The sequence below is a fragment of the Urocampus carinirostris genome, chromosome 11 (assembly GCF_059441175.1).
Source record: "Urocampus carinirostris isolate Australia breed hairy pipefish chromosome 11, RoL_Ucar_1.0, whole genome shotgun sequence".
NCBI lineage: Eukaryota > Metazoa > Chordata > Actinopteri > Syngnathiformes > Syngnathidae > Urocampus > Urocampus carinirostris.
In genome coordinates this window covers 35,124,928-35,152,733 of record NC_142359.1, presented here as the reverse complement: position 1 = coordinate 35,152,733, position 27,806 = coordinate 35,124,928, and the positions used below count along the sequence as shown (strand labels likewise).

General features: G+C 41.5%; 1 protein-coding gene across 1 annotated transcript; it reads left to right on the top strand.

Annotated features, from left to right (window-relative positions):
* Positions 1 to 1,091: 1,091 nt before the first annotated feature.
* cntn1b (contactin 1b) lies at positions 1,092 to 27,806 on the top strand. The gene is made up of 24 exons (XM_088347367.1): positions 1,092 to 1,241; positions 2,728 to 2,789; positions 2,858 to 2,893; positions 2,969 to 3,095; positions 3,699 to 3,880; positions 3,954 to 4,049; positions 4,109 to 4,321; positions 4,414 to 4,513; positions 4,596 to 4,780; positions 4,845 to 4,969; positions 5,630 to 5,747; positions 5,820 to 5,970; positions 6,049 to 6,176; positions 8,288 to 8,460; positions 9,546 to 9,669; positions 10,742 to 10,909; positions 12,960 to 13,109; positions 16,470 to 16,540; positions 17,827 to 18,079; positions 19,354 to 19,475; positions 19,540 to 19,729; positions 19,814 to 19,935; positions 21,142 to 21,298; positions 27,486 to 27,806. The coding sequence occupies exons 2-24, from the start codon at positions 2,732 to 2,734 to the stop codon at positions 27,560 to 27,562; spliced, it is 3,126 nt and encodes a 1,041-aa protein (XP_088203493.1). The 5' UTR covers positions 1,092 to 1,241; positions 2,728 to 2,731; the 3' UTR covers positions 27,563 to 27,806.

The window sequence follows — 27,806 nt, the reverse complement described above, 5'->3', positions numbered from 1 at the left end:
TAAACACTGTCCCTTTAGATACAAAAACAATTTGAAAGATTAGACATGCAACTGATTTTGTTAAGTGCATTTCCAAATAAAGTAATTGCGTACTTGTCAACCTGTACGTTTTTGCCGTACAAAGTACGTTTATCATGCATTTTAAAATGGGTACGACGTACGAGTAAATCTGTACCGAAAAACACAAATTTGTCATTTATGGGTACCATCCGGTATACACCGACTATCACGAAACGGCAAATCAATCAAGTCAAATGAGTTCGCCGCAGAAGCCTCTATCTCGGTATCGTTTTTTTTCGTTGCAAACAAAGCAAGCGGTTTGATGTAGTGAAAGGAAGTCCGTCTCCTTTTAGAGAACCGGCTTTTTTGGCTCAACTCTTTAAAGAGAGCCGGCTCTCAAACGGCTCATTTGCTTTGATACTTTATATTACGAATTATTATGTCGTATAAAGAAGTTAAGAAAAAAAGGAAGTATAAAATGTGAAAGTGAAAAAAGACATGTTTGTGGTTATCCCTTTAATAAGTATATTACCAACAATAATTTAATGCAGAAAATGAATTCATAATTTGAATAAGAAAATGTATTATTCTACTTAACTATAATTGCATGTATTTTTTCCTTCTACAGTTAATATCCAAGCTTTTTTTAATAATAAACCTCATTCATGTCGAGCAACTCAGGATCTCACAACAAAATGTTAATTAACAATATATATGATATAACGAAACGCAACCAGTTCAGGGTGTCCCCTGCCCACTGCCCGATGATTGCTGGGATGGGCTCCAGCCCCCCGCGACCCTACTGAGGATAAGCGGTACGGCTAATGAGATGAGATGAGATGTCCAATATAACATGTTAAACTACATAAATAAACACGTTTGAAAAAAAATATGGTGTAAGATTATTTTGTATTTTTGTAAATACGACAGTTTGTAAAGACATGGAGCCGTGTACGTTGACAGGTATGTAATTGTAATTTTGTGTTATCCACTCATCGATTCGGTTTTATCCTCCCAGACCTGCTCCAGATGATCTGTCCTCTATGCAGCAGCTGCCAAAGGCCTCCATCGCCGAGTTCTGATTGGCCAGCTGCAGTCACGTGCTCGTCCTCGTCCTCTCATCCGATGTAAAAGTTGCCTCTTGTCCGGGCCGGTTCGTGCGCTTGACGATGCGTTTCGGGTTCAAGTGTTTCATGCCTGATAAAGAATCCGTACTTCCTACACGAGGTTCGAAATAAAAGGTAAGGAGGATGATCTTTTGCGAGAGTTTTTGCGTGAAGGTGGTGCATTTTGTGGGGTGATGACAGTGGAAGTGGACCGGACCGGGTGGTGGTACCGCAATGCAGGGAACTTGGTGCAGGCGTCATTCAGGGGCGCACTTTTTTTATTTATTTATTTGGGTGGCGGGTCCTAGGGGTATAAGTGCAGCGGTGTTCTTTGTATACACACTATGCAATGTGTAAAGTAATATACATTTTGTGTAGCAAACAAAAACATCTAAACACCGGAAAAGGGGGATTAGGTCTTGCATAGATCAGCCCCAGTGTTTGGGTGTTTTCCCTACTATTTATTTTTTCCAATTTATCCACTGACCTAAATTTGTCCCAAAGAGGATCTGTGACGGGATTACATGGCGAGTAAGGCAGCACATTGTGATGATGAGAGCAGATTGCTGTGACTGAATTGTGTGCAACTGACAAGGAAAAGGGGGCAAAGGAGAATGGGGGATAAAATCAATTAATAATGTGTTACTGTCAAGTTGCGCATCACTGAAGGACGTTGAAGTTTTTGCTAAGTCATCACTGCATTCAAACAGTCTGAAGTACGGCACTGGGCCATAGGGTGACGCTATTGTTTTGGAGCGAAGTTCGGACACTTCCAAGTTCCAATTCATTATTGATAATTCCATGGGCGTAACCGGTCCGTTTTTGGGTTTGTTCAAGCTCCCCCAAATTCAACTCAAGGTCCCCAAAATGGTGTCATTTTTAAAACTCCCATTAATTTATGAAGGACAAGATGGCATTAAAAATGCTGAAAAATCGATAGCTAAAAAACAAAATATTGCTATAATTCCAACTCTGAAAGCAGTTATTCAGATTTGCCTCATAATTCCAATAAGCAGCTGCAGCTTCCAAAGGTCTTTCAGAGAATTACGCCGTACCTGGCTTCTAAGAACAATGGTAAGAAAGGGAAACAGGTTTGCTTGACCAAGTGCAACACTAAAAACTTATTGACAGGTTTGCAATCCAAGGTCAGGGGACACTGCTTAATACAAAGAAATAAAAAACAACTTCTGCCTTTTATCCTTATAGTCTTTTTTATCTTGTTTTCTCTTTGAAATCTTTATCGATTGTTTACCTTGGAGTGCCATGTCCATTGATATCAATAACAATAAAGACAATTCAATTCATTTTATCCGTAAAATATAGGGTGGAATTATAAAGTGCTGAGTAGACTACATCATTGTCTCATAAGTTCCATGCGTCTTCTTCTGTATGTGTGTGTGTGTACTCTGTTAGAAATATATGAAATAATAATAGTGTTTCTGCTAACCACAAAGTGACACTCCTGAACAGTTTTGCATAATCCTAAATCACTGTAAGTTAAATGGAAAACAAATAACCATCCAGACACTGTGGATACTCATCACCCCAATAGCTCTAAAGCCTAAAAATTACCCCTGGTGAATTCTTTAACCTAATACCGACTATACTTTGTTTGGATCAGAGTTATGATGCCTTCTACTGCCTTTTTGGTGCTGGCTTTTATCTCCTCCCTACCTGTCACAGGTAAGTCTTATTAATCTAACAAAAAAGGATGACATATTTTGTAACACCGTGGTGTTTTCCTCTCTCAGTGGCTGTGTTTTTCGGGCCACCGAGGATATTTGGAGGTTAGATTTAAACTCTCTTTTGCCATCAACGTTTCTGAGTAAATTTGTCATGATTTGTGATGTAAACTGCTTTAGATGAAGCCACCGGCTACGGGCCGATATTTGAGGAGGAGCCAGTGGATGTGGTTTATACCGAGGATTCCCCCGATGGGAGGATTTCCATGAACTGCAGAGCTCGGGCAAACCCGCCAGCCTTATACAGGTTGTCTTGTTGTCTTTCTTACCTCCCCTTGAACCAAAGGGCCTCTTATTCTTCTTCCAATCTTGCACTTCTTGGAATACAAGGAATTTCATATCATTTGTATGCAGATGAAATGCTTATTTCCGGGCAGTATATTTACATGCAACGCTCAGATGACACAATACTGGATAAATGGATGGATGGCTGGATGGCTGGATGGATAAAATAATGGATGGATCAATTGACCATTGGATGGATGGATGGATGGGCTGAAGCATGCATGGATGGATGAATGGATGGATGAATTGACCATTGGATGGATGAATTAAGGGATGAATGGGCTGTAGGAAGTATAAATGGATGGACAGGTGAATACATGGGTAAGTAAATAATGGCTGAATAAAAAATACCATCAAATGGATTGACTGATGGATGCATGAATTGTTAAGTGGAAGGATGTACTGCTGGATGGGTGAGGGATTGATGGCTAAATGAATGAATGGATTGATAGATAGATGGAAAATTGTATGAAATGTAGGTGCTGAAGGACATATGAATGGATGGATGAACGGGAAAATGTATCGATGGACTGTTTAACAAATGAACTGCCTTCCTGCCTCCTAGGTGGCGCCGCGACAATTGGGAGATCAAACTGATGGAGCAGCCGGATGAGCACTACAGTCTGGTGGGGGGCAACTTAGTGATCACCAACCCGAAACAGAAAAAGCACGCCGGCACATACATTTGTGTGGCCCGGAACATTTACGGCACCGTCATCAGCAAAGAGGCCCGCGTCAAGTTCGGATGTGAGACAGTAATACACAAAGCAGGAAATTGATTTTTTCACGATTAAGAGAGTGGATGTTGTATGTGTTGAAGTTCTTGAGGAGTTTCCTCAAGAGGAGAGGGACCCTGTCACTGTAAAAGAAGGCCAGGGGGCGGTCCTGCTCTGTGCCCCTCCCAAAGCATGGCCAGGTGTGTTTCCGTGGCATCATTTAAAAACCTGCTCCTTCAAACTAGTCTTCCTTTTCCAGAGGAGGTGTCTTACCGATGGATCTTCAACGAGTTTCCTGTGTTCCTTAACATGGACCGACGGCGCTTTGTCTCACAGAGGACCGGCAACCTTTACATCTCCAAGGTGGAGGCGCAGGACGCTGGGAACTACTCTTGCTTTGTCTCCAGCCCTGTCCTAGGGAAGAGTGTCTTTTCCAAGTTTATCCCTCTCATTCCTTTGCCCCCTGATGATGGTTAGTAGCTTTTTCCTAATGTTCAAAATGGGCTGCAACAAAAGATGATTTTAATTTTCAACCATTTTTTGGATTATTTTGAAATCTTGAAGGTGTGGAAAGAAAATACCCAGCAGACATCCGGGTGAAGTTCCCGGACACAACAGCCCTGCTCGCCTCCAACATTACACTGGAATGCTTCGCCCTGGGCAAGTACGTTCGGTTACACCTCAGACTTAAATATGTTTATGGAGCGCCCCGTTGTCGTCACTGTATGGTCATCCTTTCTCGACAGTCCCATACCTCACATTGTGTGGAGAAAAGTGGACGCCACCGACTTGCCCGCCAACCACGAGATCAGCGAATCGGGCGCCGTCCTGCACCTTTACAACGTCCAGTACGAAGATGTGGGCGCCTATGACTGCGAGGCCATCAACACCAAAGGGAAAGACTGGCACAAAGCCTGGCTTTACGTGGAGTGTGAGTGTCTCACGCCCGGCACGTCCCACAATGCTTCCATACCAAACTTGCTTTGTTCGGCCAGCTGCTCCAGAGTGGGCCGAGACCATCAACAACACCCAAATGGACATCGGCTCTGAGCACACTATGCGTTGTGTGGCTTCGGGGAAGCCTTTCCCGTTCATTCGCTGGTACAAAGATGGCTATGTGGTGAGTGTTCTGCTAATATTGTACACTAAATATTCATTAAAAGAAATATAAAGGGAGTCCGATTCTCGACAAAGCATAGCCTAGGGTGAATGAGTGAATTTTACACATAATCACCTTGTGAATGGCTTAACTTTTCTCTTGTTCCCAAATTCAGCATTACCAACTGAATGAATGAACCCATTTTGTTATGGAACATAAATTCCTACAGAGGACGCTGCAGGACAGGTAGATAGATAGATAGATAGATAGATAGATAGATCGATAGATAGATAGATAGATAGATAGATAGATAGATAGATAGATAGATAGATAGATAGATAGATAGATAGATAGATAGATAGATAGATAGATAGATAGATAGATAGATAGATAGATAGATAGATAGATATTTTATTCATCCCCGTAGGGAAATTCACAAGTAAAATCATAGAAGAGCTGGAGAGGTAATTATGGTAATAACGAAGAAGAATAAAATAGAGTGAAGCGCACTATTTGCAACCAGTTCCAATTTTACTCTTCTGATGTGAAAAAAGAAGCAGAAGCGGCAAGTATGTTTTTAATTCCTAGAGTGTTTTTTTCCTCACCAAAGAAGGAGCAAGACAAATTGGCAAGGCCAAAGAGGAAGTCATGGAATTGAGCATTAATCGCCCATTTTTACAGTCGGGAAAAGGCGAGCTGAAGTTCTCCAGTTTGACTTTCGACGACTCCGGCATGTACCAGTGCATCGCCGAGAACTCCTGGGGTGCCAAATACGCCAACGCTGAGCTACGAGTGATCTGTGAGAGTCGGAAAATCCGGCTGGGTGTCTTTTGACCTTCCCACTTTCACATTTGTCCCGCCCCCTTCCTAGCTTGCGCCCCGACTTTCGAAATCAACCCCCTGAAGAATCAACTCCTGGGCGCCCGAGACGGCCGCGTTCTGATCGAGTGCAAACCTCGAGCGGCCCCCAGGCCTCGATTTACATGGACCAAGGGCAATGAGCTGCTCTTCAACAATTCCCGGTGGGTGGGGTCAACTGACTTTAACCGCCTCCTTTATCACTAACCTCGGCTCTGCTTCCATTATTCTTCTTCTGGCAGCATCTCCATCATGTTTGATGGCACTCTGGAGATCCTCAATGCCACGAAAAATGATGAAGGTCTCTACACCTGCTTTGCGGAGAATGACAGAGGGAAAGCCAACAGCTCCGGTTATCTCACCATCACCGGTTAGTTGTGATAAATAACAATGGCGACCAGTGCATTTCCAACTCAGGCCTTCCCTAATAATAACCTCATATACTGTAATTGCAATGTTATTTATGTCACAGACCAGAAACGTCACAGGACCCAATAGCGCTCGTTTTCTCAGTTTTTATTGATAAAAAGGGAGAGTAGGGCTTGCTTTCCCGATTCGATGGCTGACGGACAAGAGGAGCGGACGGTGCGGAAGTGGCACTTCCGTGTCTGGCAAGGAGGATCGGCGACAGGCGGGAATTGCAAGTCGTTGGCCAGGACTGGAGAACAAAGGCGGTGTCAAGTTCGTAAACGAGGTCGGTAACAGGAGGCAGGCAGGTAACGGGGCAAAACAGGTCAGGTAACAGGTAGGCAGAATGTGGCGAAGTCAGGTCCGGAAATAGGTTGGCAACAAAGGTCAGGCAGAGAAACGCAGGGCAGGAACAGAGTCGGACGAAAAGGCTCACTGAGCTGGTGGCAATAGTTCGCATAACGATCTGACAGCTTCCTCTTGGAAGGCGGGGTTTTAAAAAGAGAGCATCATCCAATCAGCTGTCCGGGCTGTTGGCGCCAATTAAGCCGTCGCAAGTGCGCTCAATCGGCAATCATGACAATTTAGGAATATATGCAAATCTTACTTAACAAAAATTAGGTTTTATTTGTGCACAAATCCATCCTCCTTTTTTCCTCAAGAAGATTTGGTGCTTGGAATTTGATTGGCTAAGCCAACATCTTTATCAAACACTGATGTTATGTCTCACGGCTTCCAGAAATTATTGAATCTGGAAAAAAGCAACGGCTAAAATGGGATTGGTTCAATGTTTTAATATGACAGCACATGTGATTTTACTGTTGGCCCAAACTTGGGAAGCAGAAATCATTGCACGGTGCTAAAAAAGAAATCATTTGATGACAAAATCATCAATAAAGTTACAAACAAATGGTCAAAAACAACAATAAAACTGTCTGAATAACAAAAAAAACCCTCAGAAAGCAGGATGGACTGAAAAAGATGATGGTGGAAAATGGTTGTGTATGTTCTGTTCAAATTGTCCCTATGAAGGGAGAGCTAATTAGGGACAGGTCTGGGGTATTGCACACACAAGTCCCAATTCTAAACTGATTAAACGCCCTCTGGTGGATGGAGGCGAATTCGACCCTAGAAGCACACATCAAGCAGCAGCGCAACCAGAAGGAAAGCGATGACAGACAATTTGAAATTATTTAATAAGTATTAATGGACATAATATAATAACATCATACGATTCAGATATTTTTAGAGCATCACAGAAGGACTTGCAGGCCCGGACAGCTCTATCTATCTATCTATCTATCTATCTGTCTGTCTGTCTGTCTGTCTGTCCGTCCGTCCGTCCGTCCGTCCGTCCGTCCGTCCGTCCGTCCGTCCGTCTGTCTGTCTGTCTATCTATCTATCTATCTATCTATCTATCTATCTATCTATATATCTATATATCTATCTATCAATCTATCTATCTATTTATCTATCTATCTACCTTGGTCATATCCCTCAAGAGGGGTGACCGACAGCAAGACACACACATACAATAACAAAGAAAATAAAAGGGAAATAAATAGCAAAAAAAAAAAAAAACACACAAACATTTTTGGACCATGGCCAACAATTGCCCAAACACCCAAACGAGTTAGTCACCTCGGCACCCAAGTTGGTCATGCTTTCGTCCCTCCAGATGAAATGGGACACCAGAAAGTGGCCATGTCACTCCGGTCAGGGTGACACAACACACTCTTTTGTTCAACAGCAGGGCACGACAGCTTTCACTGGTTTACCCCTGCCGCATCATACGGGTGCCCAGCCCATCCTTAAGAACGCGTCCACAATCCCACTATCCTTTCACAACACCTTTCCACTCCTTTCTATCACCAACAAGAGCTCTATCTTCCATTATATTAAGAACTCTTTCCTGCAGTGCACTCATAACACCATCCATCCACGTCAATCGCGGCCTTCCTCTTGGTCTCCCTCCATTGACTTCTGCTCTGACTCGGACAGCTCACCACTGATAAATTAGTTAGTGAGAATAACCTAGCGTCTGAAGAACTTTTTCCTTTTTGGGTTGAGCAGAGGCGACCAGCATCACGGTGGCTCCCGAGGACACGGAGGTGAAGGTGGGCAATGATGTGGTCCTGTCTTGCTCGGCCTCCTACGACCCAATGCTGGACGTTGCCTTTATTTGGGCTATCGACTTCCGGGTCATCGACTTCAATACCGAATGGCAGCATTTTGAGCGCATCATGGTAATAGAATCAAACTGTTTTTAACATTCTCTGTCACTCTCTCTCTTACTCTCTCTCTTCTCTCAGTCTCTCTCTCCCTCTTTTTCTCTCTCTCACTCCTCCTCCCTCTTCTCTCTCAGTTTCACTCTCTCCCCTTTTCTTTCATCTCTCTCTCTTCTTTCTTCTATCTCTCTCTCACTCTTTCACTCCCTCTCTTCTCTCAGTCTCTCTCTCACACACTTTCTTTCAGTCTCTATCATCTCTCTCTCTTCTTTCTATCTTCTTTCTCAGTCCATATCTCTCTTCTCTCTCAGTCTTAATCTTAAGCTGTCTCTCTCTTTTGACTCTTTTGCACCATATATGCGGACAAAACTGGAAATACATTTGAGTTCCTATATTTTATCTATGAGCACATTTGCATAAAAATGGTGGACACAGAGAAACACATCCTATCCAGCATCCTAATCACCAGGCTGCACAGGAAACACGGGAGGGAAGAAAGCAAGGAGAAGAGAAATGCGGCAAAGTAGTCGAAATGTAACATTTACTTTACAGATAGAGGACATGCTTTTAAAAGTCTTCCTTGTTTTTTTGCAGTTCTAGACGAGACACACAGTTCTCCTATCACCCTTCCTGGGGACTGACAATCTCTTGCTCTTTGAATTTGGACAGTAAATGTGAAAATTCAGGGATTTAGAGATGAAAATCCAAAAATTGTGAAGTTAATTTAGAAAGACCTTTAACACTGAATCAACGTAACCATTTAATTTTCAGTTTTCTATTTCCGTGATGACAGGTTATAAGTTTTTAATTTAGTAGACACTCAAAATATGGACAGAAGTCATTTATTATTTTTGAACTTGCAGAGAGAACAGGAGAGGACTGTAAAAAACTCATAATAACAATAGCCCTTTCTTTATATTAAATTTCCCAGGACACAAAGAGCAGATCTGCCATAAAAGTTGCGGGTAACAAAGAACAGCAACATTATTGGGCAGTAGTGACAATGATGTAAACCATGCCTGTCTAACTTTGCATCACTTGCCTCCCCTGACTGCAAGTCACTGATATGGCATAATAATAACTTCCTGTGTCTTATGCTTTAGAGTGTGGAGGGCAGCGGTAACCTTCGCATCAAGGAGGCGCAAATATGGCACGAGGGCCGATACACGTGCACGGCACAGACAGTGGTGGACAGCGACACGGCCTACGCGGACCTCAAAGTTGTCGGTCAGTCGACTTTCTATATTGCATTCCAGGGGTGTCAAACTCGTTTTAGCACATGTTAGAAAAAAATCGTACAGGGGGAATAGTAGATTTAGAGAAAGAGAAATATAATGGCAGAAAGGGAGAAAAAGAGAGAGAAGGGAAGAGAGAGACGTTAAAAGAGAGAAAGAACAAAGGAGACAAAGTAAGAAAGAGTGAGAGAGGGACAGACCGAAGGAAAGAAAGGGATAAAAAAGAGAAACGGAGAAACAGAGAGATCACAGTAGCGAGAGAGACAGATTAGAGAGTAAAGGTGGGGAAAGGAGAGAGAAAGAGAAAGAGAGAGAAAACAAAAATAAAGACAGAAAAAGAGTGAAGAGTAAAAGAAAAATGAGAAAACAGAGGCAAAGGGAGAGAGAGAGAGAGAGAGAGAGAGGGAGAGAGAGAGAAAGAGAGGGATAAAGAGAGAAAAAGAATGAGAGATAAGAAAAAGAGACAAAGAAAGAGATCAAGAGAAAAAGAGCGAGTTTGAAAAATAGTGAAAAAAGAGAGTGAGAAAAAGAAAAAAAGAAAGAGCGAAGAAGAGAGAAAGAGAAAAAAAGAAAAAGAGAGGGTCTAGAATAAATAAATAAAAGGGCAATATGCAAAAGAAGAGACAGAAAAAAGTGAGAAAGAGAGAGAAAGTGAGTAGAAATGAAGAGAGAGAGAAAGAGTGAGGAAGAGAGAAAGATAGTGGGAAAAATACAAATAGAGAGGCAAAAGAGAGTGCGAAAGAGAGAAAAAGAGAGGGAGTGAAAATGGAGAAAATAGATAGAGGGAGAGAGAGAGAAAGAGAGAAAGAGAGGGAGAAAGAGAGAAGAAATACAGCTTCAGTTGCTTTGCGAGTGGCACCTAGCTTTGGCGACATCAAGTGGACATATTTAAAAGCCTTTTTTTTCTCTTGCGTTACCCTCGGTCTTGTCTCTGAGGGGAAATTCATCCATAAACTTTTCGTTTGTAGTATTGAAACCCTGGTTTGGCCTAATCGGCCCACAGGTTGCTTGTTTAACACCTGCCAGATAGGGGATTAAAAAAGGAAAGATATGTTTTTTCTTAGGTGTCCCAGGACCTCCTGGTATCATCCGAGTGGAGGAAATCGGCGACACGTGGGTGAAGCTTCTGTGGACTAAAGGGGCCCAACACAACAGTCCCATTTTGTACTACACGGTTCAGACCAGGCACTACTGGTCTCTGCACGAGGACGACTGGAGGAACGCCAGCACCTGTGAGTATCGCTGAGTATTGCTGAGTATCGGTATTCAGATCGGTCAGTTTCACGCCAACCTTCACGCGTTCTTCCAGGCATTTACAGTCAGGGCTTTCTTTCATCAGCATCGTTTTGTGGAGGTCCACTCTAAAAAAATTGGGTCAAAAATGGACCGATCCCTTGGATCAATGTGATATAAATTACTGGGTTGTTTTGTCAATACACTCAGCTGTTTAAGTAAAATGTTAGTAAAACATGACATCAATTTGGATGGAATATTGGGGGGAGGGGGCAATCGTTTGGCACAAATTGACCGTGCTTTCAGTAATTACCCGGTTATTGGGTTGTTCTAAACCTTTGTGAACCTGAGAGCTACTTTTTTTTGTTCCTGGATAGCGCGACATGCCACTTGTTTGGAATGTTTTTGTAAAATAGCAACTTATGTTGTTAGTGTGTTGTTACAATGTTATTATCATGTAATTACCATGGTGTAATTATTATAAGTAGGGCTAAAATGGGCAAACGTTTTAGAAGACACTTATCATTGTTGATTTTGATTTGTTGATTTTCAATGCCAGTTAGAAATAAAATTTCCCAGAAAATCACGATGACCCATCACTAGTGAGTTATTTTCAGAATCAGTCCACAGGCTACTCAGGAGCTCTTACCTAATGGCACCACATTAGGTACCCAAGTTTTAAAAAAATAACATACATTTGAGGCTTTTTTTACACAATGTGAACGCCATTTTGTTTTTGTTTTTAATACTATATACCTTTTTTTTTGATCGAATGGATATTTTTGGCGTCATATATATTTCAAACAAAATTAACCAATTTTAGTGGCATTAGTTTCACGAGGCAATCCAATTTGGGTGATTGCTCTCAACAAAGTGACTCATTTCAGAAATAAATGACACAGGTTTGGAATTTGTTATGTTTGATACTGCCAACATTTTATATTATTTATTATTATTTTATCCATGGGAAGCAGAGCTTTCAGCTGCTCTGCCCCCCAGCTCTGGAACTCATTACCACCTGACCTCAGGACTTCCGCCGACCTGTCCACCTTCAAATACGGACTAAAACCCCCCTCTTCATGCTCGCCTATTCATATTTTGCTCGCCTTTTCATTTGTACCGCCTTGGGTGTCCTAAAAGGTGCTTTAAAATAAAATGTATTTTTGTCATTAACAAAAACAGTTCATTTTGTTTAAATAATGGTGATTTTTTTTTTTGCCGGTAATTCATCAAACATATCCATCAAAATCCACGTCTTCTGTTTCTGACCAAAATAGCTTCGCTAAATATCCGTTGAAAGTTTCGCTTTCACCGCTTTAAAATCACGCTCTGAGTAAACTAAAAGTCCCGCCCAAGTGTCGACAATCCATTCTTTTCACTACGTATAATCAACTGTGAATTTCTGCGCCACCGTGGTCCTGGTCCAGGTGGAAAAATTACACAATTTCATGAAACGAAAGCACCAAGACGATAACAATCACGTTCAAATTGCTACGCTTTTGCGTTAGCATCCGTGAGTACTTCGGCAAACAATAAAATTGCGTGTGACGTCATGCATTCCCTTCTCCTGTTGGGAAACTTGCGGCGTTCACATCGGAGACGGCATAAAAGTCACAGGAGAAGCATAGATGTTGCATTTATTTGAAAATGTGAAAAATCTCACAAAAACATCTTGACGCGACCAAAGCTCCAATGTGTGACCTCCCAGTCTCGGGGGCAGGCGCCTAAGCCTAAGTCACAGGGTTTACGATAGGGAAGGCCACAAATTTCAAAGAAAATCTGACTTTTATGTGCGACTCAAGGTCAAGAAAATAGGAAATGATATTCCAAACTAAATTGTTTGTTTGGTTGTACTAAACCAGGGGTTGGCAAACTAAAATGCGGAAAGAGCCATATTGGAACAAAAAAAAATAAATGTGTCTAATGCCACAAAGAACTCATTTAGGGTGTTGTTGCCCAAAAATATGTGGAAGTTAGGTCAAAAATAACATGGATAGATCCTCTCTTGGCCCTGATTGGATTATTTGCTCTAACCTGAGTGTCTTTCAGCGCCAACCCTACTCGACGGGACTATGGAGCGAGCCGACGTCACCGACCTTTACCCTTGGATGGAGTACCAGTTCCGGATCATCGCCACCAACGAGTACGGTTCGGGAGAGGCCAGCATTCCTTCGCTCAAGATTAAAACCTGGGATGCTCGTAAGTAGCAAGTTTTTTGTTTAATCGTAGAGGTTAATACAGAGGCGCCTGACTGGTTAGAATATAATAGAATAGAATAGAATATACCTTTATTGTCATTGTTACAACATGGGTTGAATATATTGTGACAACGAAATTGGACGTGGCACTCCAGTCCCACATTATATAGTGAGGATAAGGAAAACAAAGAGATAATGGAACTAAGAAGATGTTTGTACTGTCCTTGTTGCATAGGCTTTGTTTTCCTCCGGAGGGGGGTGTATGAGGGGGTGAGGGACAGACAGAGATGGCCGGATCCTACTAGATGTTTGATCTTACTGTACACACGGTCCAGTGTTTTTTTCCCTTATTGCTCACTCCATGTATTGAATGAATTTAGGAAGTACAGTCCTTAAGCATGCCTGATTAAAGTCGCCGGTGACGATAAAGGGGTGTGCAAGCTGCTGTTTATTAATAGCAGCGGGCAGGAGATTTAGCGCTATGCTAACGTTAGCATCCTGTGGAACGTAAACAGCAACCACAATGACCACAGTTAGCTCTCTCGGTAGATAGAATGGTCTACACGATACTGCTAGAAACTCTATATCAAGTGTGCAGTGTGTGTCAATGATTTGTCTGTTATTGTAGCGCATAGTCCCCCACCCCTGTTTTTACCGGTGTCTCCGTCTCGTTCGTGCTGGTGAAGCGTGCGTCCTGCTAGTTGGACTGCGGCGTCGGGGAAGCCAAGACTCCGTGATGACAAAAATACTCAAATTTCGGACGAAGCTGTTGGTGTCGATCCGCAGCTCAAATTCACTCATTTTATGGATGATAGATATGGCGTTGGTCAGGAACATGCTTGGAAGCTCTGGTCTGTGTGGTCGCCTTCTTAGCCTAGGCCCGACCGACAGCTTTTTACTTTTGTTCCGTCGTTGTCGGCAGGCAGATCACCAAGGGAGATTTGGTGGTCTCTGTATATCCCTCGGGATGTTTCGGATGTTATTGTAGTTGTGAAAGGAGTCGCAGGGAAAATATAAGGGATAAAAGAACACTGAAAAACAAAAGACTAACTGGAGCCCCTGAAGCCGATGCACTCGCGCGCTGCCAAGTAGATCCGCTTTACAGTTCAGGGATCCCGGGTTTGATCCAAGCTTCGGGCCTTCATATGCGGAGTTTGCGTGTTCTCTCTGCACATGTTATGGTTTTCTCCGGGTACTCTGGTTTCCTCCCACTTTCCAAAACCATGCATCACAGGTCAATTTGCTATAATGATTGTACCTAGGAATGAACGTTTGGATGAATTTCTTTCTCTGTGTGCCCGGCAATTTGCTGGCTGGCCACCATTGGGGTGTCCCCTACACACTGCCCGATGTCAGCTGGGACCCTAAAGCCAACAATATTATTGTGGACTCCTCTCACCGCGGCCACCACCTCTATGACCTGCCGCCCTTTGGCAAAAAGTACAGGTCCCTTGAAATAAGGATTGAAAGGCTCTTAGACAATTTGTTTCCCAGGGCCATCACCAACCTAAACAAGTGCACATGCAAATAAATAAATAAATATATATATATATATATATATATATATATATATATATATATATATATATATATATATATATATATATATATATATATATATATATATATATATATATATATATATATATATATATATATATATATATATATATATATGTATATATATATATATATATATATATATATATATATATATATAAATAGAATAGAATAGAATATACCTTTATTGTCATTGTTACAAAATAGGTTGAACATATTGTGACAACGAAATTGGACGTGGCACTCCAGTCTCACATTTAACAGTGAGGATAAAAGAAAACAAAGAAGATAAAGGAACAAAGAAGATAAGTTATAATTTGCAGAATATAAAGGAACAAAGAAGATAAAGGTTATAATTTACACAATATTTACACAAGAAAGTGTGAGCATGTAGGATGTTACATACAGTTTTGGGATCGTATTAGTGCAATATGCGGTAGTGCAAAAATAGGCAACATTGTGCAAAGTGAGCATATGCATGAATACAATTTTACATCTGTGAATACAATTTTATATCTGTATATAAATTAATATATAAATATATATCTTGCCTAAGTATCAGGGTTTGCACGGGTGCTTGGAATCCTTGAAAATCCTTTAATTATAATGTTGTGTTGAAATATTGAAAATTGCTTGAATTTTGGGTAAAGTGTTTTTAAATGCTTGACATTTTTGCAATGTCCGCTTAAAAATGACACAGTCACTACTCTTTGGTGGTTTTGCTTTGCCATTGCATTTCTACCCTAGTGAATAACGGCAGCTAGCAATAGTTTGTGTGGAATTGTCCTGTGAAGTGTCATCGCCCCCCTACAAGTTGTGCCCAAATGGACAGATTTATGCTACACTTAAACAGGCCACTATGAAATGTGCATTAGTGCAAGGATTACATAACATTATGGACATTTCTTATGGGCCTTGTAAAAAAAGGAAGGAAGCGTTTCCCAGTGGTAAATTGTGATGTGAAAATGTAGGCAAATGTAAACATATTACTGTACTTTTTAAGAATCTTCCCGGGGGGAGATTTGTCTGAAAAATATTTGCACACATATTGTTCAGATCCACAAACATATTTGCGATTTACTCAAGATCTACTCATTGTTTGTCTTGATCAATGCATATGCAAGATAAAAATTGCATGTGTATACTGCATATGTATTTTTGCATCTGCAAAATACATGATTTACGCTGGATTTATTATTTAAGGGTACTGGAGAACTTGGAAAATTGCATTTGAAAGTCCTTAAAAAGTGCTTGAATCGGGTCATGAAAAAGGTGTACAATAATAATATAATAATAATAATAATAATAATTTCCTTGTATTGTCATTCTGTGTAACAATGTACACAGAACGAAATGTCGATTGCACCTGACCCGTTGTAGCGAGCCGATGCAGCCGCAGCCAACAGAGGGCGCCGCCGACCACTTTTTAAGTCTTAGGAATGACTCGGCCGGGGCGCGAACCACCGACCTCCCAGTCTCAAAGCGGGCGCCTTACCATCTAGGCTACTGACCCTGATCTATAGAAAAATTTGTATTTGTATCTTATTTCATGACTTAGAATGGCATTGCATTTTTGTTCTTAACCACTTGAAAGACGGACCAGTCTCCAGCCTTGTTAATATTGTTGCCTATTTCTTCTTACATTTTTTTTTTCAGTTTTCAGTACATGTTTACAACTAATCCCGTTGTGAACATTGTTTACTGTGTTGTGATGAATGACAAAAAGACAATCCTAACTCTAATAGGTGATTTGGAAAATGAATGAAAAGACTGAATACTAAATTTTGTGTCTCCTTTCTAGCTCCTGTGGTCTCTCCCACAGATGTGGAAGGCTATGGTGGTCGGAATGGCGAGATAATAATCACATGGACGGTAAATAAACTGTCTTACATAGTTCCTACCAACAGAGGTCCCCAACCGTGGTTTGAACTGGGCACAGGTGTGTCCAATGATAACATACCAGAACCCTCTCAAAGAATCTTTTGAACATTACATGTTGTCAGGTCATTGTGTGAGTTTCACGTCCACCACCACCACTTGTGCCCAATTATCCTGAACCCTTTAAAAGGACATTTTGATCAGCAAACTTTGTCGGGTCATTGTTATTTTTCATTTCTTCTGCCATTGTCATCCTGGTTGTCATTTCATCCTACCATCACGTCAGGTTTGATTTTGTTTGTGCTGGGGTTTATTTGTTAATTTACTCATTGCAGTTTTCATTTATAGTTTCGGTCGTTGATTGTATTTGGACTTTGTCAGGTCTTTTGGGACATGTCATTTGTTTTGTTCATCCTTGTACGGTTACTTGGGTCAAGGTTTTGTTAATACTATCATTGTTGTAAGCACCCCTTGTTTCCAGTTCCTGGCTTCCACACATAGGTCCAAACTTAACATAAACTCTTTAACTAGCTAACGCGAATTTAGCAGCACGCTAATGCATACCTGTTAACCTCCACGGTCGTATTTGTTTTAATCAAACCTGTTCATTTATGTAGTTGAGTTATGAGTTGCTCGACATGAATGAAGTTTATTATAAAAAAAGTTCAAAAATTAAGTAGACTGGACATTCACTATAGAAGCAAAAAATACATGCAAATATAATTAAGTAGAAAATACATTTTATTATTCAAATTATGAATTCATTTTCTGCATTGAATAATTGTTGGTAATATACTGATTAAAGGGATAACCACAAGCATGTCTTTTTTCATTTTCTCCTTTTATACTTCCTTTTTATCTTAACTTCTTTATACAACATAATAATTCGCAATATAATGCATCAAAGCAAGTGAGCCTTTTGAGAGCCGGCTCTCTTTGATGAGTTGAGCCGAAAAAGCCAGTTCTCTAAAAAGAGACGGACTTGCTTCCACTACATCAAACCGCTCGCTTCGTTTGCAATGAAAAAAACGATAGAGATAGAGGCTTCCGTGGCAAACTCATTTGGCTTGATTGAATTGCCGTTTCGTGATAGTCGGTGTACCAAGTCTGTGTAGTTAGATGGTCGGTGTACTGGACGGTACCAATAATTGACAAATTTGCGTTTTTCCGTACAGATTTTCTTGTATGTCGTACACGTCTTAAAATGCATAATAAACGTACTTTGTACGGCAAAACCGTACAGGTTGACAGGTATGCTAATGTGCTTGACCTCCATGCAGCCGGTGCAGCCGTGGTACTTCTACGGCAAGAAGTTCGGCTATATCGTGGCATTTAAACCTCACGACGGTTATGACTGGTGGTACGAGACCATCTCCGACCCGGAAACCAGGCGCTACGTTCACAAGGACTCTTTCTTCCTGCCTGGTGAGGAGGACTTCCAAGTTCGAGAGTTCCAAGTGAAGATCAAGTCTTTCAACGTGAAAGGAGACGGGCCCTACAGCCTCACCAAGGTCATCTACTACCCTCGAGATGGTGAGGAAAACAACGGTTGTTGTTTGAAAAGTTCAAGTCTTCTTAAAAATAACTCAAAATTGGTCAGTGCATCTCATTTGTCTTCTGTCACGGAGAAAAAAACCTCTCGCACCCCACCAAAAAACTCAAGCGTCTGATATCAGTGTAATGTTGTTTATTGCCAGCTTATTTGGCTTCATGCTGTCCATTGCCGATTTTTTTTAACATGGTAAGCTCACCGATATTTCCTTTTCCAACACAGTGGCCGCAGTGAAGCCGATTGCTATATTTCGTTAAACTTTCTTGTCTTAGCTTTCGGGAGACATTCATTTTTCCCTTTAGCCCAGACTCTCCGCCCTTCATCTCATCCATGTGAAGTATTTTTTTCATGTGGTCACTGTAGGTTTGCAACACTTTGGGTCTACACATACTCATTATTTTGGTTATGTATGCGAAAAGCACGGATGCTTTACCACAAACCGCAACGTTTGTCAATGACAGCACTGTTGCCCCCTAGTATAGTGGAGGTGCAATGCACTTCATTCTAGGAGGCGTGGATTTAGCATGGTTGGAGGTGCAGCAGTTCTATCAGTACTGTCTTTGTTTTGTCCCCACCAATATAACGTGATCATTTAAAAAAAAGGATTGATCCTGGTGGGCGCAAGTAGATTTCTTCCTCCGAATGGGGGTTGACAGAATATAATTTAGAATCACTGCATAAGGCACAGAGAGTAGTAATCCACTATTTAGTCCATGTAACTGTTTTTGAAAAAACAATGTTTTGCCATTTTTTTCACTCAAAATAATATTTCAAACAAATTTTACCATGAATACAGATCATTCTGCTCATTTGAACTTTTTTGATGAATTTTACCCCAAAAAGAGACGAGCATAGACCGGTGCGCTTGCTATGTTAAAAATGTTGGCAGTGGACAGCACAAAGCCATATAAAAACATTTACAACCCAGTCATGCTGATAAGACGCTTGAGATTTCTAGCGAAAATGTACCGAAAGGCATGGTGACGTGTTACCATCAATATCGAGCAATCTTTGTTTCCACCCACCAATATTATGGGATCGTTTGAAAAAAAATATCTTAGGGGGTTTGCAAGAGAATTTATTCTTCCAAATGGGGGCGTGACGCAAAATAATTAAGAAGTATTGGCATGGTCCATCATGCGTCCGCAACACAAAAACTTTGCCCACCCCTGTCGTATTCCAATATTTTCCATAAAATGATCATTCTTGAAACGTTCTGTGATATTTGAACGCCTTAGTCTTGTGTGTTCTCCAGTCCCCATTGAACCGCCGACTGATGTTTATGCTCGACCGGTGTCTTCTACGGAAGCTCTGGTTTGGTGGCTCCCGGTGGTGGACACAGGAACAGGCCTGCAGCAATACATTGAGGGCTACCAGGTAGAATTTCGACTTAATACCTTTCAGATCTCTGCCGGCTGACTTTTTTTTGGGGGGGCGCCAGGTGAAATATTGGCGAAAGTACGATGACACTGAGCCAGGAGCCAATCGCATGTTTGTCAACGCCACGGCAAACCAAACCAGACTGGAGAACATGCTGCCCGACTCGCACTACCTTATCGAAGTCCGAGCTTTTAACGGAGCTGGCCTGGGCCCACCTGGCGAGCACTGCGAGATGTTCACCAAAAGAGCGCGTGAGACGACTAGCTAACTATGAGATGCTGTGGAAACAAAAGCTTGAATTGTTTTTGATTCTTTAATGACACACCTTTCCTCAGCTCCTCCGGAGCCCCCCAGGATGTGGCGCTTTATCTCCTGGACTGGAAAGTGGCTGTACGTGTGGTGGGACCACATCTCCTACGACTGGTTTGGGAACGTCTCCTTCCCACTTTATTACAAGGTTTGAACCATATCAAGTGAACTGGAATTGTGTGTATGTGTGTGTGTGTGTGTGTGTGTGTGTGTGTGTGTGATGGATATGTTCTGGTACAGGGTTTTCTGTAGATGATTTAGATTCTAAATCTAGAAATTGTAAAAATACAACAATTTGAAAAAGGAAAACGCGAGTTTTTGTATAACTACAAAATATGTCTTACTAAAATTGAAATAAAATGTTTCTCTGTATAGATCTGTTCAGTATTAGTATCCCTATTGGTGACTATTCGTGAACCGAAAACAGTTTTGATTCACTGACATAATTTTGCTCATAAAAAAATTCGATTTTTCTTTTTATTACCATGATTTGCTTTTTTTTTTTTTCACAAAGTAAGCTGCTGAGTCTGCAAAACCCAATTCCCAAGTGAGCTTTTTTGTCTATTTTAGCATCTAGGGTAACTTAATATAACTGACTGCCTTTAACTGTGTTAAAATTCCTTGTTGTTCTGGCCTGGGAGAGTGGAATGACTTTTTGGGGAAAAAAATAAATTAATATATTATATAATTGTTTGGGCCATTGGTCAAATCTAAATGAAAAAAACACAGTGGAGGGGATTCAAGTCACGGGTTACATGTAGCTTAACATAGCGGAGTAAGCGCAAAGTTTCTTCTTTATAAATCTACTCAAGTAAAAATAAAAACGTATAGTGATTCCAAAATACTCCTAGAAGTACAAAATGTCCCGAAACTTACTCAAGTAAACTTAAATGTAACTTGTTTGTACCCACCTCTCCTTTAATGCCACTTACGAGCCTGGCCACTGTGAGAATGGTAATTCCACCATGTGGCCCTCAGGCTAATATGAGTTTGACATCCCTGCTTTGCGCAGTGCGTTTTCTTCTTTTATTTAATAATTTTCAGTTATTCTAAAGCCCTAGTGTGTAATATTTGACCACTATATGGGACTGTTGTCTAATGCGAACAAAATCCAGTGCCACAGCAAGCAACAAGACGACAGACAAACATGGCGGCAACCTAAGTATTCCACTTTGTAAAAAAAAAAAAAAAATGTGGGACCTTTGATTCTTTTATGAAAATTAACATTGATATGATAGTTTTTAAATCAACGTTTTATTTTTTTCACTGAAGAAAAGACTTGTGTACCACATGGAGGTACTAAATATTACACACTGTCCCATTAAAAGAGAGATCACCAAAACCATTTTTTCAGGTCATGTTCCGGAAAACAGGCTACATCTATGGGAAGGTTTACGTCACAGGCTGGCACTTTATGGACTTCCCAATGCCGCAGTTCGGCGATTACGAGCTCATGGTTCGAGGACGCTACGAAGGAGGCGACGGTCCCGTCCGAACTATCAAACTCCTGGGTAAGTTTATGACACCCCCATATTCTTAAACATGCAAAATATGAGGAGATAGGACATGTTTCTTGCAAACAATCTACATTTTTTAGTATATTCCTGTTATTTTACAACATAATTCATTTTGGAAACCCTCAGTCTTGACTATGTCATCGTGAGCTGTGATGTCAGTTGAGGAACACCAGGAACCTAGTGAGCCTGTAGCGACATTTTTTATGTGTTAATTAATGTTAATGAGTCTTATAAGTGATGTTTCAGTAGCTTATGTGGAGAAGGGTAGGTGGATGCAGTAATAATACAAAAAATAGCGAGCAGCCAAAAAGGAGCTAAGTGGCAAAAATAACACACAGAGAGCCGCTAACTGGGACCGACCAACAAAAGCCGTCTGCAGCTTCAGTGGAAAAACGCAAAGCTGGCCGACCAAAAAAACATGCACTGAGCGACAAGGCTTAATGGAAACCAACAACGAAAAGCGTCAACAGGGACAGGCACGAAATTGGCTGGTAATAAACAAACAAGGAACACAGCCAGACCGCCGTCAACACTAGGCTAGCCAATGAGCCAGGCTAACCGGAAACCAACAATGAAAAGCACCTACAGCCAAAAACGCGAATCCTTCCGAGAATAAACCAAGGGGACCTAAATCAGGTGCTAAAGCCAGGATAGGCAGCCAAACAACCCACAATGGGCAGCCAAAAAGCATCAACCGGGAGCAAACAAATCAGGAAAGCCCACGGCAGCCTAAACGCAAACAGGGAGACAGCCGGACAGTGGGATACCAACCGGGACACACACGCAACGAAAAACATAAACGAAAAGCCACAATCACCTACCTAAAAAGAGGCAGGAGCAAATGAGCAACTTACGCTGTAATGGCAGCAGGTAAACCTCCACCACGCAGCTTTCGGGGATTGAAGCACGCATCTCAGTTTATTCAGTCACAAGGCCCCCAGTGACAGGGTAAGCTAAGTTCCAATGTCTCCAAACAGAAATGAGCGGTATACGATCGCTGTTCACTACAATCACTGTCTGTTTCGGACCTGCCTCACATGTTGTGTTAACAGGAATCTCCATTTTGAGAGCTGTGTTCATTAATGATTAAGAAACAAGCCAGACAGGTCAACTTTGAGACTACGTTATTCGAGTCCCCCAGCGTTTGGAATGCTTTGTAACATAATTGAATAATTGTGGGGGCAAGGACACTACACATTCTGCACCTACAGTGCCATAAAAAAATATTTCACTCCTTCCTGAATTCTGTGTTTTTTGCATATTCATCACTCACAGAGGTTTCAGATCATCAAACCATTTAAGATCACACAACCCAAGGAAATACAAAATGGACTTTTGAAATGTCATTTATTAAGACAAAAAAAAACTGTCTCTATGTGAAAAAGTAATGGCACCCCCATGTTAAATCTCAAAGTAACCGTAACTAACCAAAGCTTTGGGAAAGCTGAGTTCAATTTCACATGCTACACCCAAAATTGATAGCGACCACCTGTGTTGAATCAAAAACTCACTTCAAGTGAATCTCATAGACAAATTGAAAAAAGCCACAAAACATCAAGAACTCAATTGACATGCCACGATCCCAAGAAATTATAAAAAAAGTGATTGAAATTTATCAGTCTGGAAAAGGTCACAAAGCCATTTCCAAGGGTTCAGTGCTCCAGCCAACCACTGCCAGAGCCATTTTCCACAAATGGAGAAAACTGGGAACAATGGCAACCCTAGGAGTAGCGGACCAACTAAGATTACTACAAGAACGTGACGTCGGCTCATCCAGGAGGATGCAAAAGAACTACAAAAAACATCCAAGGAACTGCAGGCCTCGCTGACCTATAAGTCAGTGTTCATGACTCCAAAGATGGCATCCATGGAAGTGTTACCAGGCGAAAACCAGTGCTGTCACAAAAGAACACAGAGTCGTCTTGCATTTTCCAAAAAGAATCTTGACCTTTGTAGAAACATTCTGTGGACTGATGAGTCAAAACTGAAATTTTTTGGAAGATGTGCAGCCCGTGACATCTGGTGTAAAAATGACACAGCATTTGACAAAAAGAACATGATGCCTACAGTAAAGCATGGCGGCGGCAGTGTGATAATTTGGGGCTGCTTTGCTGCCTCGGGACCAGAACAACTTGCTATGGTTTAGAGACTTATGATTCATGGTGTTTACCAGAAGATCCTGAAGGAGAACGTCCGGACAGTCAACTTGTACCGTCAAACTCCAGCGCTCTTGGATCATGCAGTCCGGATTTTAATACAATTGAGGTTCTGGCGTGTGAACTTAAATGGGTAGTTATTGCTATAAAACCCTCCGATATGGCAGATTTGAAACAATTTTGCCAAAAAGAGTGGGACAAAACTCCTTTACAGCGTTGTGAAAGACTCATTACCAATCATGGTCAACGTTGCGTGGCCCAACTCATTTTTAGGTTACTTTTTCATATAGGACCAGACAGGTTTTGATTTTTTTTTTTGCGTTAATAAATAGAATCAAGATTTCAAAACTGCATTTGGGTTGTCTCTGTGTGCTATTAAAATTGTTTAGTCAAGTCAAGTCAAGTCATTTTTATTTGTATAGCCCTAAATCACGAAGAGTCTCAAAGGGCTTCACAGATTGTTACACTATATTACACAAACTATTTTCAACCGACAAGAGGAGTAGGTTATTCGTATGCAATGGAGTAGAAGTGAGTTTTAAGTTTAGATTTAAACATTTCCACTGAGGTTGCAGATCGAATCTCAGGGGGAAGAGCATTCCACAGCACCGGTGCCCGGATGGAGAACGCTCTCGAACCAGCAGAAGACTTCTTTGCTCTCGGGATCATCAGAAGACCAGCACTCTCAGATCGTAGGCTTCGGACCGGGACATAGTGGCAGATCAGATCTGAAAGATAAGAGGGAGCAAGTCCATGTATGATTTTGTACAATACTAAGAGAACTTTGAAGTCACATCTTTGGCTAACTGGGAGCCAATGCAGGTTAGCCATAATCGGTGTTATGTGATCATACTTTTTTGTCCTAGTTAAAAGCCTCGCTGCGGCATTTTGTACTAGCTGAAGAGACTTGATTCTGGACTTCGGGAGACCGGAGAGTAGTGCATTGCAGTAATCGAGACGGGAGGTAACAAATGCATGAATTATTGTTTCCGCATCAGACTGAGACAGTATTGAACGGATTTTAGCAATGTTGCGAAGATGGAAGAAGGCAGTTCTAGTAATTTGCTTTACATGCATCTCAAAGGATAGATCAGGGTCAAATATGACACCTAAATTTTTAACTGAGTCACTCTGTGTGATGTGACATTTGTCAATGTTCACAGCAGTTTTTGCGAATAAGTCCCGGCATTTAGAAGGACCAATGACTAACATTTCGGTCTTTTCAGAGTTAAGACGCAAGAAATTGAGTGACATCCACTCTTTTATCTCAGTGAGACAGGCCTCCAAATTTCCACAGTTTAGTGTGGAAGATTCCTCCAACGGAAGATATAGTTGAGTGTCGTCTGCGTAGCAGTGGAAGCTGATATTGTACTTGCGAATAATATCACCTAATGGAAGCATGTAAATGTTGAAAAGTAGGGGGCCGAGCACTGAACCCTGCGGAACACCGCAGGTAACATTAAAGGGCTCAGATGTCGTTTCACCATATTTAACACAGTGCGTCCTATCTGAGAGGTAAGATTTGAACCACGAGAGGACGGCTCCTGAGAGACCAATCCATTTTTCCAACCATTCTAGTAGGATATTGTGGCGCACTGTGTCAAAAGCAGCACTAAGATCCAGTAGCAGCAAAAGTGATGAAGCGCCAGAATCCATTGACATTAGGAGATCATTTGTTACCTTGATCAGAGCTGTCTCAGTAGAGTGGTTAGCCCTGAATCCAGATTGCATGGATTCAAAAAGGTTATTCTCCGATATGAAAGCATTCAGCTGCTGTGCCACTACTCTTTCGAGTACTTTAGAGAGGAAAGGTAGGTTTGACACAGGTCTGTAATTACTTAATATTTCTGGATCAAGGTTGGGTCGTTTCAGTGTGGGTTTAATAACGGCGGACTTAAAAGCTGCTGGAACTACACCTGAGGAGAGTGATGTATTTATAATATTTAGAACTGAAGGCCCAAGGACGCTAAAAAGACTTTTAATAAGTGAACCTGGGAGAGGGTCGAACTGGCAAGTTGTCGGTTTGGCCGCATTCACCACTTGTTTGAGATCATCAAGTGACAGTTCACTAAAACCGGCCATTTTCCCAGGGCAGCCACCCTGTCGTGCATCTGTAAATTTCAGTCCTTTAATACGTGTGGTACTAACAATATATTTTGCAATTTCTTCCTGTATGCATTGAATCTTCTTAGTGAAGAAGACCATTAAGTCCTGAGCAGAGTGTGTCGAACTGTCTGCGATAGCCTGTTGCCTTGTAAGCGATGCTACAGTGTCAAAAAGGGCTTTGGGGTTGTTCTTTTGAGACGCAATCACCTTCGAAAGGTAGGCCGATTTTGCAGAGGCAAGGGCCGCTTTATACTTTAACAAGCTGTCACACCAGGTTTGATGGAAAACCTCAAGCTTGGTAGCGCGCCATTTTCTCTCCCATTTCCTGCATTCTTTTTTAAGGGCTCTAGTTTCATCAGTAAACCAAGGTGTGCGTCTTTTAGGACGTGATTTTAGTTTTATGGGCGCTATTGAATCCAGCACACTAGTCAGGGTGGTATTGAACTCATTCATGAGTGAGTCAATCGAGCCATTGTATTTAGGAAAGGACGCAACTGCTCCAGGAAGGAGTTCAAAGAGCTCAGAAACTGTGCCAGTGCTTATATTGCGTCCGCTAAATCCCTCAGCTTTATTAAGTCTACATTTAGTTAGCACCTCAAATGTCACTAAATAATGATCAGAGATAACAGTAGTACACGGTAGAACCATAATGTTTGAGGTTAAAACTCCTCGAGTCAGAATCAAGTCTAGCGTGTTCCCATTTTTATGGGTTGGCAAGTCAACCAGTTGAGTAAAACCAAATGCATCAATTAGAGAACTAAACGCAATAGTAAGTGAACTGTGTGGGGAGTTCATATGAATGTTAAAGTCTCCCATAATTATAATTTTGTCTGCATAGGTTACTAGTTCAGACAAAAGTTCAGCAAATTCGTCTAAGAAAGTTGTGTATGGCCCAGGTGCATGATAGATAGTTATTACATCAATTGACAATTGAGGGGACCGCATCACAAGAGCCTCAAACGTTTTGTAATTATTAGAGGTACGTGTATTAAATTTGAGCGATTTTTCAGAGATTAGCGCAACACCACCACCTCTTTTCAGCGTGCGTGCTATATGACTACTCTCGTAGTCTGGGGGAGAGGCATAATTTAGCGCTAAGTGCTCATCCGGGCGTAACCACGTTTCACAAAGACCCATACAGTTAAGTTTATAATCACGAATAATGTTATCAACAAGTAAAGCTTTTGGAGCAAGCGATCTAATATTTAACAGACCAAATTTCAGCTTTGCTGAATCATTTGACTTAGCTGAACTCTTTGTAGTCTTTGTCGAGATCTTCAAAAGCTCCCGGCGTTGTGGCCGCTCGTGAGCGCTGAGTTTAAAGCGTCGGTTGTCCGGCGAGGAATGAATAGTGGAATTAGTTACATCCTCGCGTCCATCCTCGCGTCCATCTTGCTGCTTGGACTTCACACGCTTCACACATCTACCTGCACGGCAACCACGCTTCTGTGTCCTTTCTTTACGGCGCCGTCGGCGACGTTTATTAAGAGGAATAGCTGTCCACAAGGATGCCGGGTCTCTTTGAAGTTCGCTCGGTATATCATGGGCGGTATAAAAAGTGCCCGAAAAATCGAAATTTAGACGCCCACCCAACCGAATAAGTTCGTCCCTACTGTAAGTGTTTTTGGCCACACATGTGTCCAAAAGTGAAAGCAAAAAAGACAAGAGAACGGCAATAAATAGAAGATTAGCTGGAGAGCTAGCCGCAAGCATGTATCCATGCGCAGCCGCCATCTTGCAAAATCATTTAGTTGATCTGAAACCTTTGTGATGAATGGGAAAAACACAGAAATTAGGAAGGGAGCAAACACAATTTTCACGGCACTGTAATTATGAAAATAAATTCTGTTTGGGAATACGTTTAAGTGAAACAAATTCATCCTGGCCACTTGCTTTACCTGCGCTCTTCTCGTTCCTAGGTAAGGCCTCCATGATCACGCCTGCACTCGGCTTGGTGTCGGCAGTGCTGCTGGCCCTGTGCATCATGGGATTGTAGAGATTCTGCTTTTCTCCTTGTGCATTTCACAAGGGAACCACTTCACAAGGATTTTTATTTTAATTTGTTTTTACTTGTTTGAGGTCAACATATAATGAAATGGCAATATCATTTATAAGAAGCACTAAATTAAGCATTCAGATTGTATGTAAACTATTGTACTGTGTTATCTTATAGATGAGCCGAGGACAATTGCACAAGTAATCTGTGAAAATTGTTTATTAAAACAATTCTCCACAAATCA

Coding starts and splice junctions, on each gene's coding strand:
- cntn1b (XM_088347367.1), top strand. CDS start 2,732: ATGATGCCTTCTACTGCCTTTTTGGTGCTGGCTTTTATCTCCTCCCTA. Junction 2,790..2,857: donor CTCCTCCCTACCTGTCACAG/GTAAGTCTTATT, acceptor TTCCTCTCTCAG/TGGCTGTGTTTTTCGGGCCA. Junction 9,670..10,741: donor CGCGGACCTCAAAGTTGTCG/GTCAGTCGACTT, acceptor GTTTTTTCTTAG/GTGTCCCAGGACCTCCTGGT.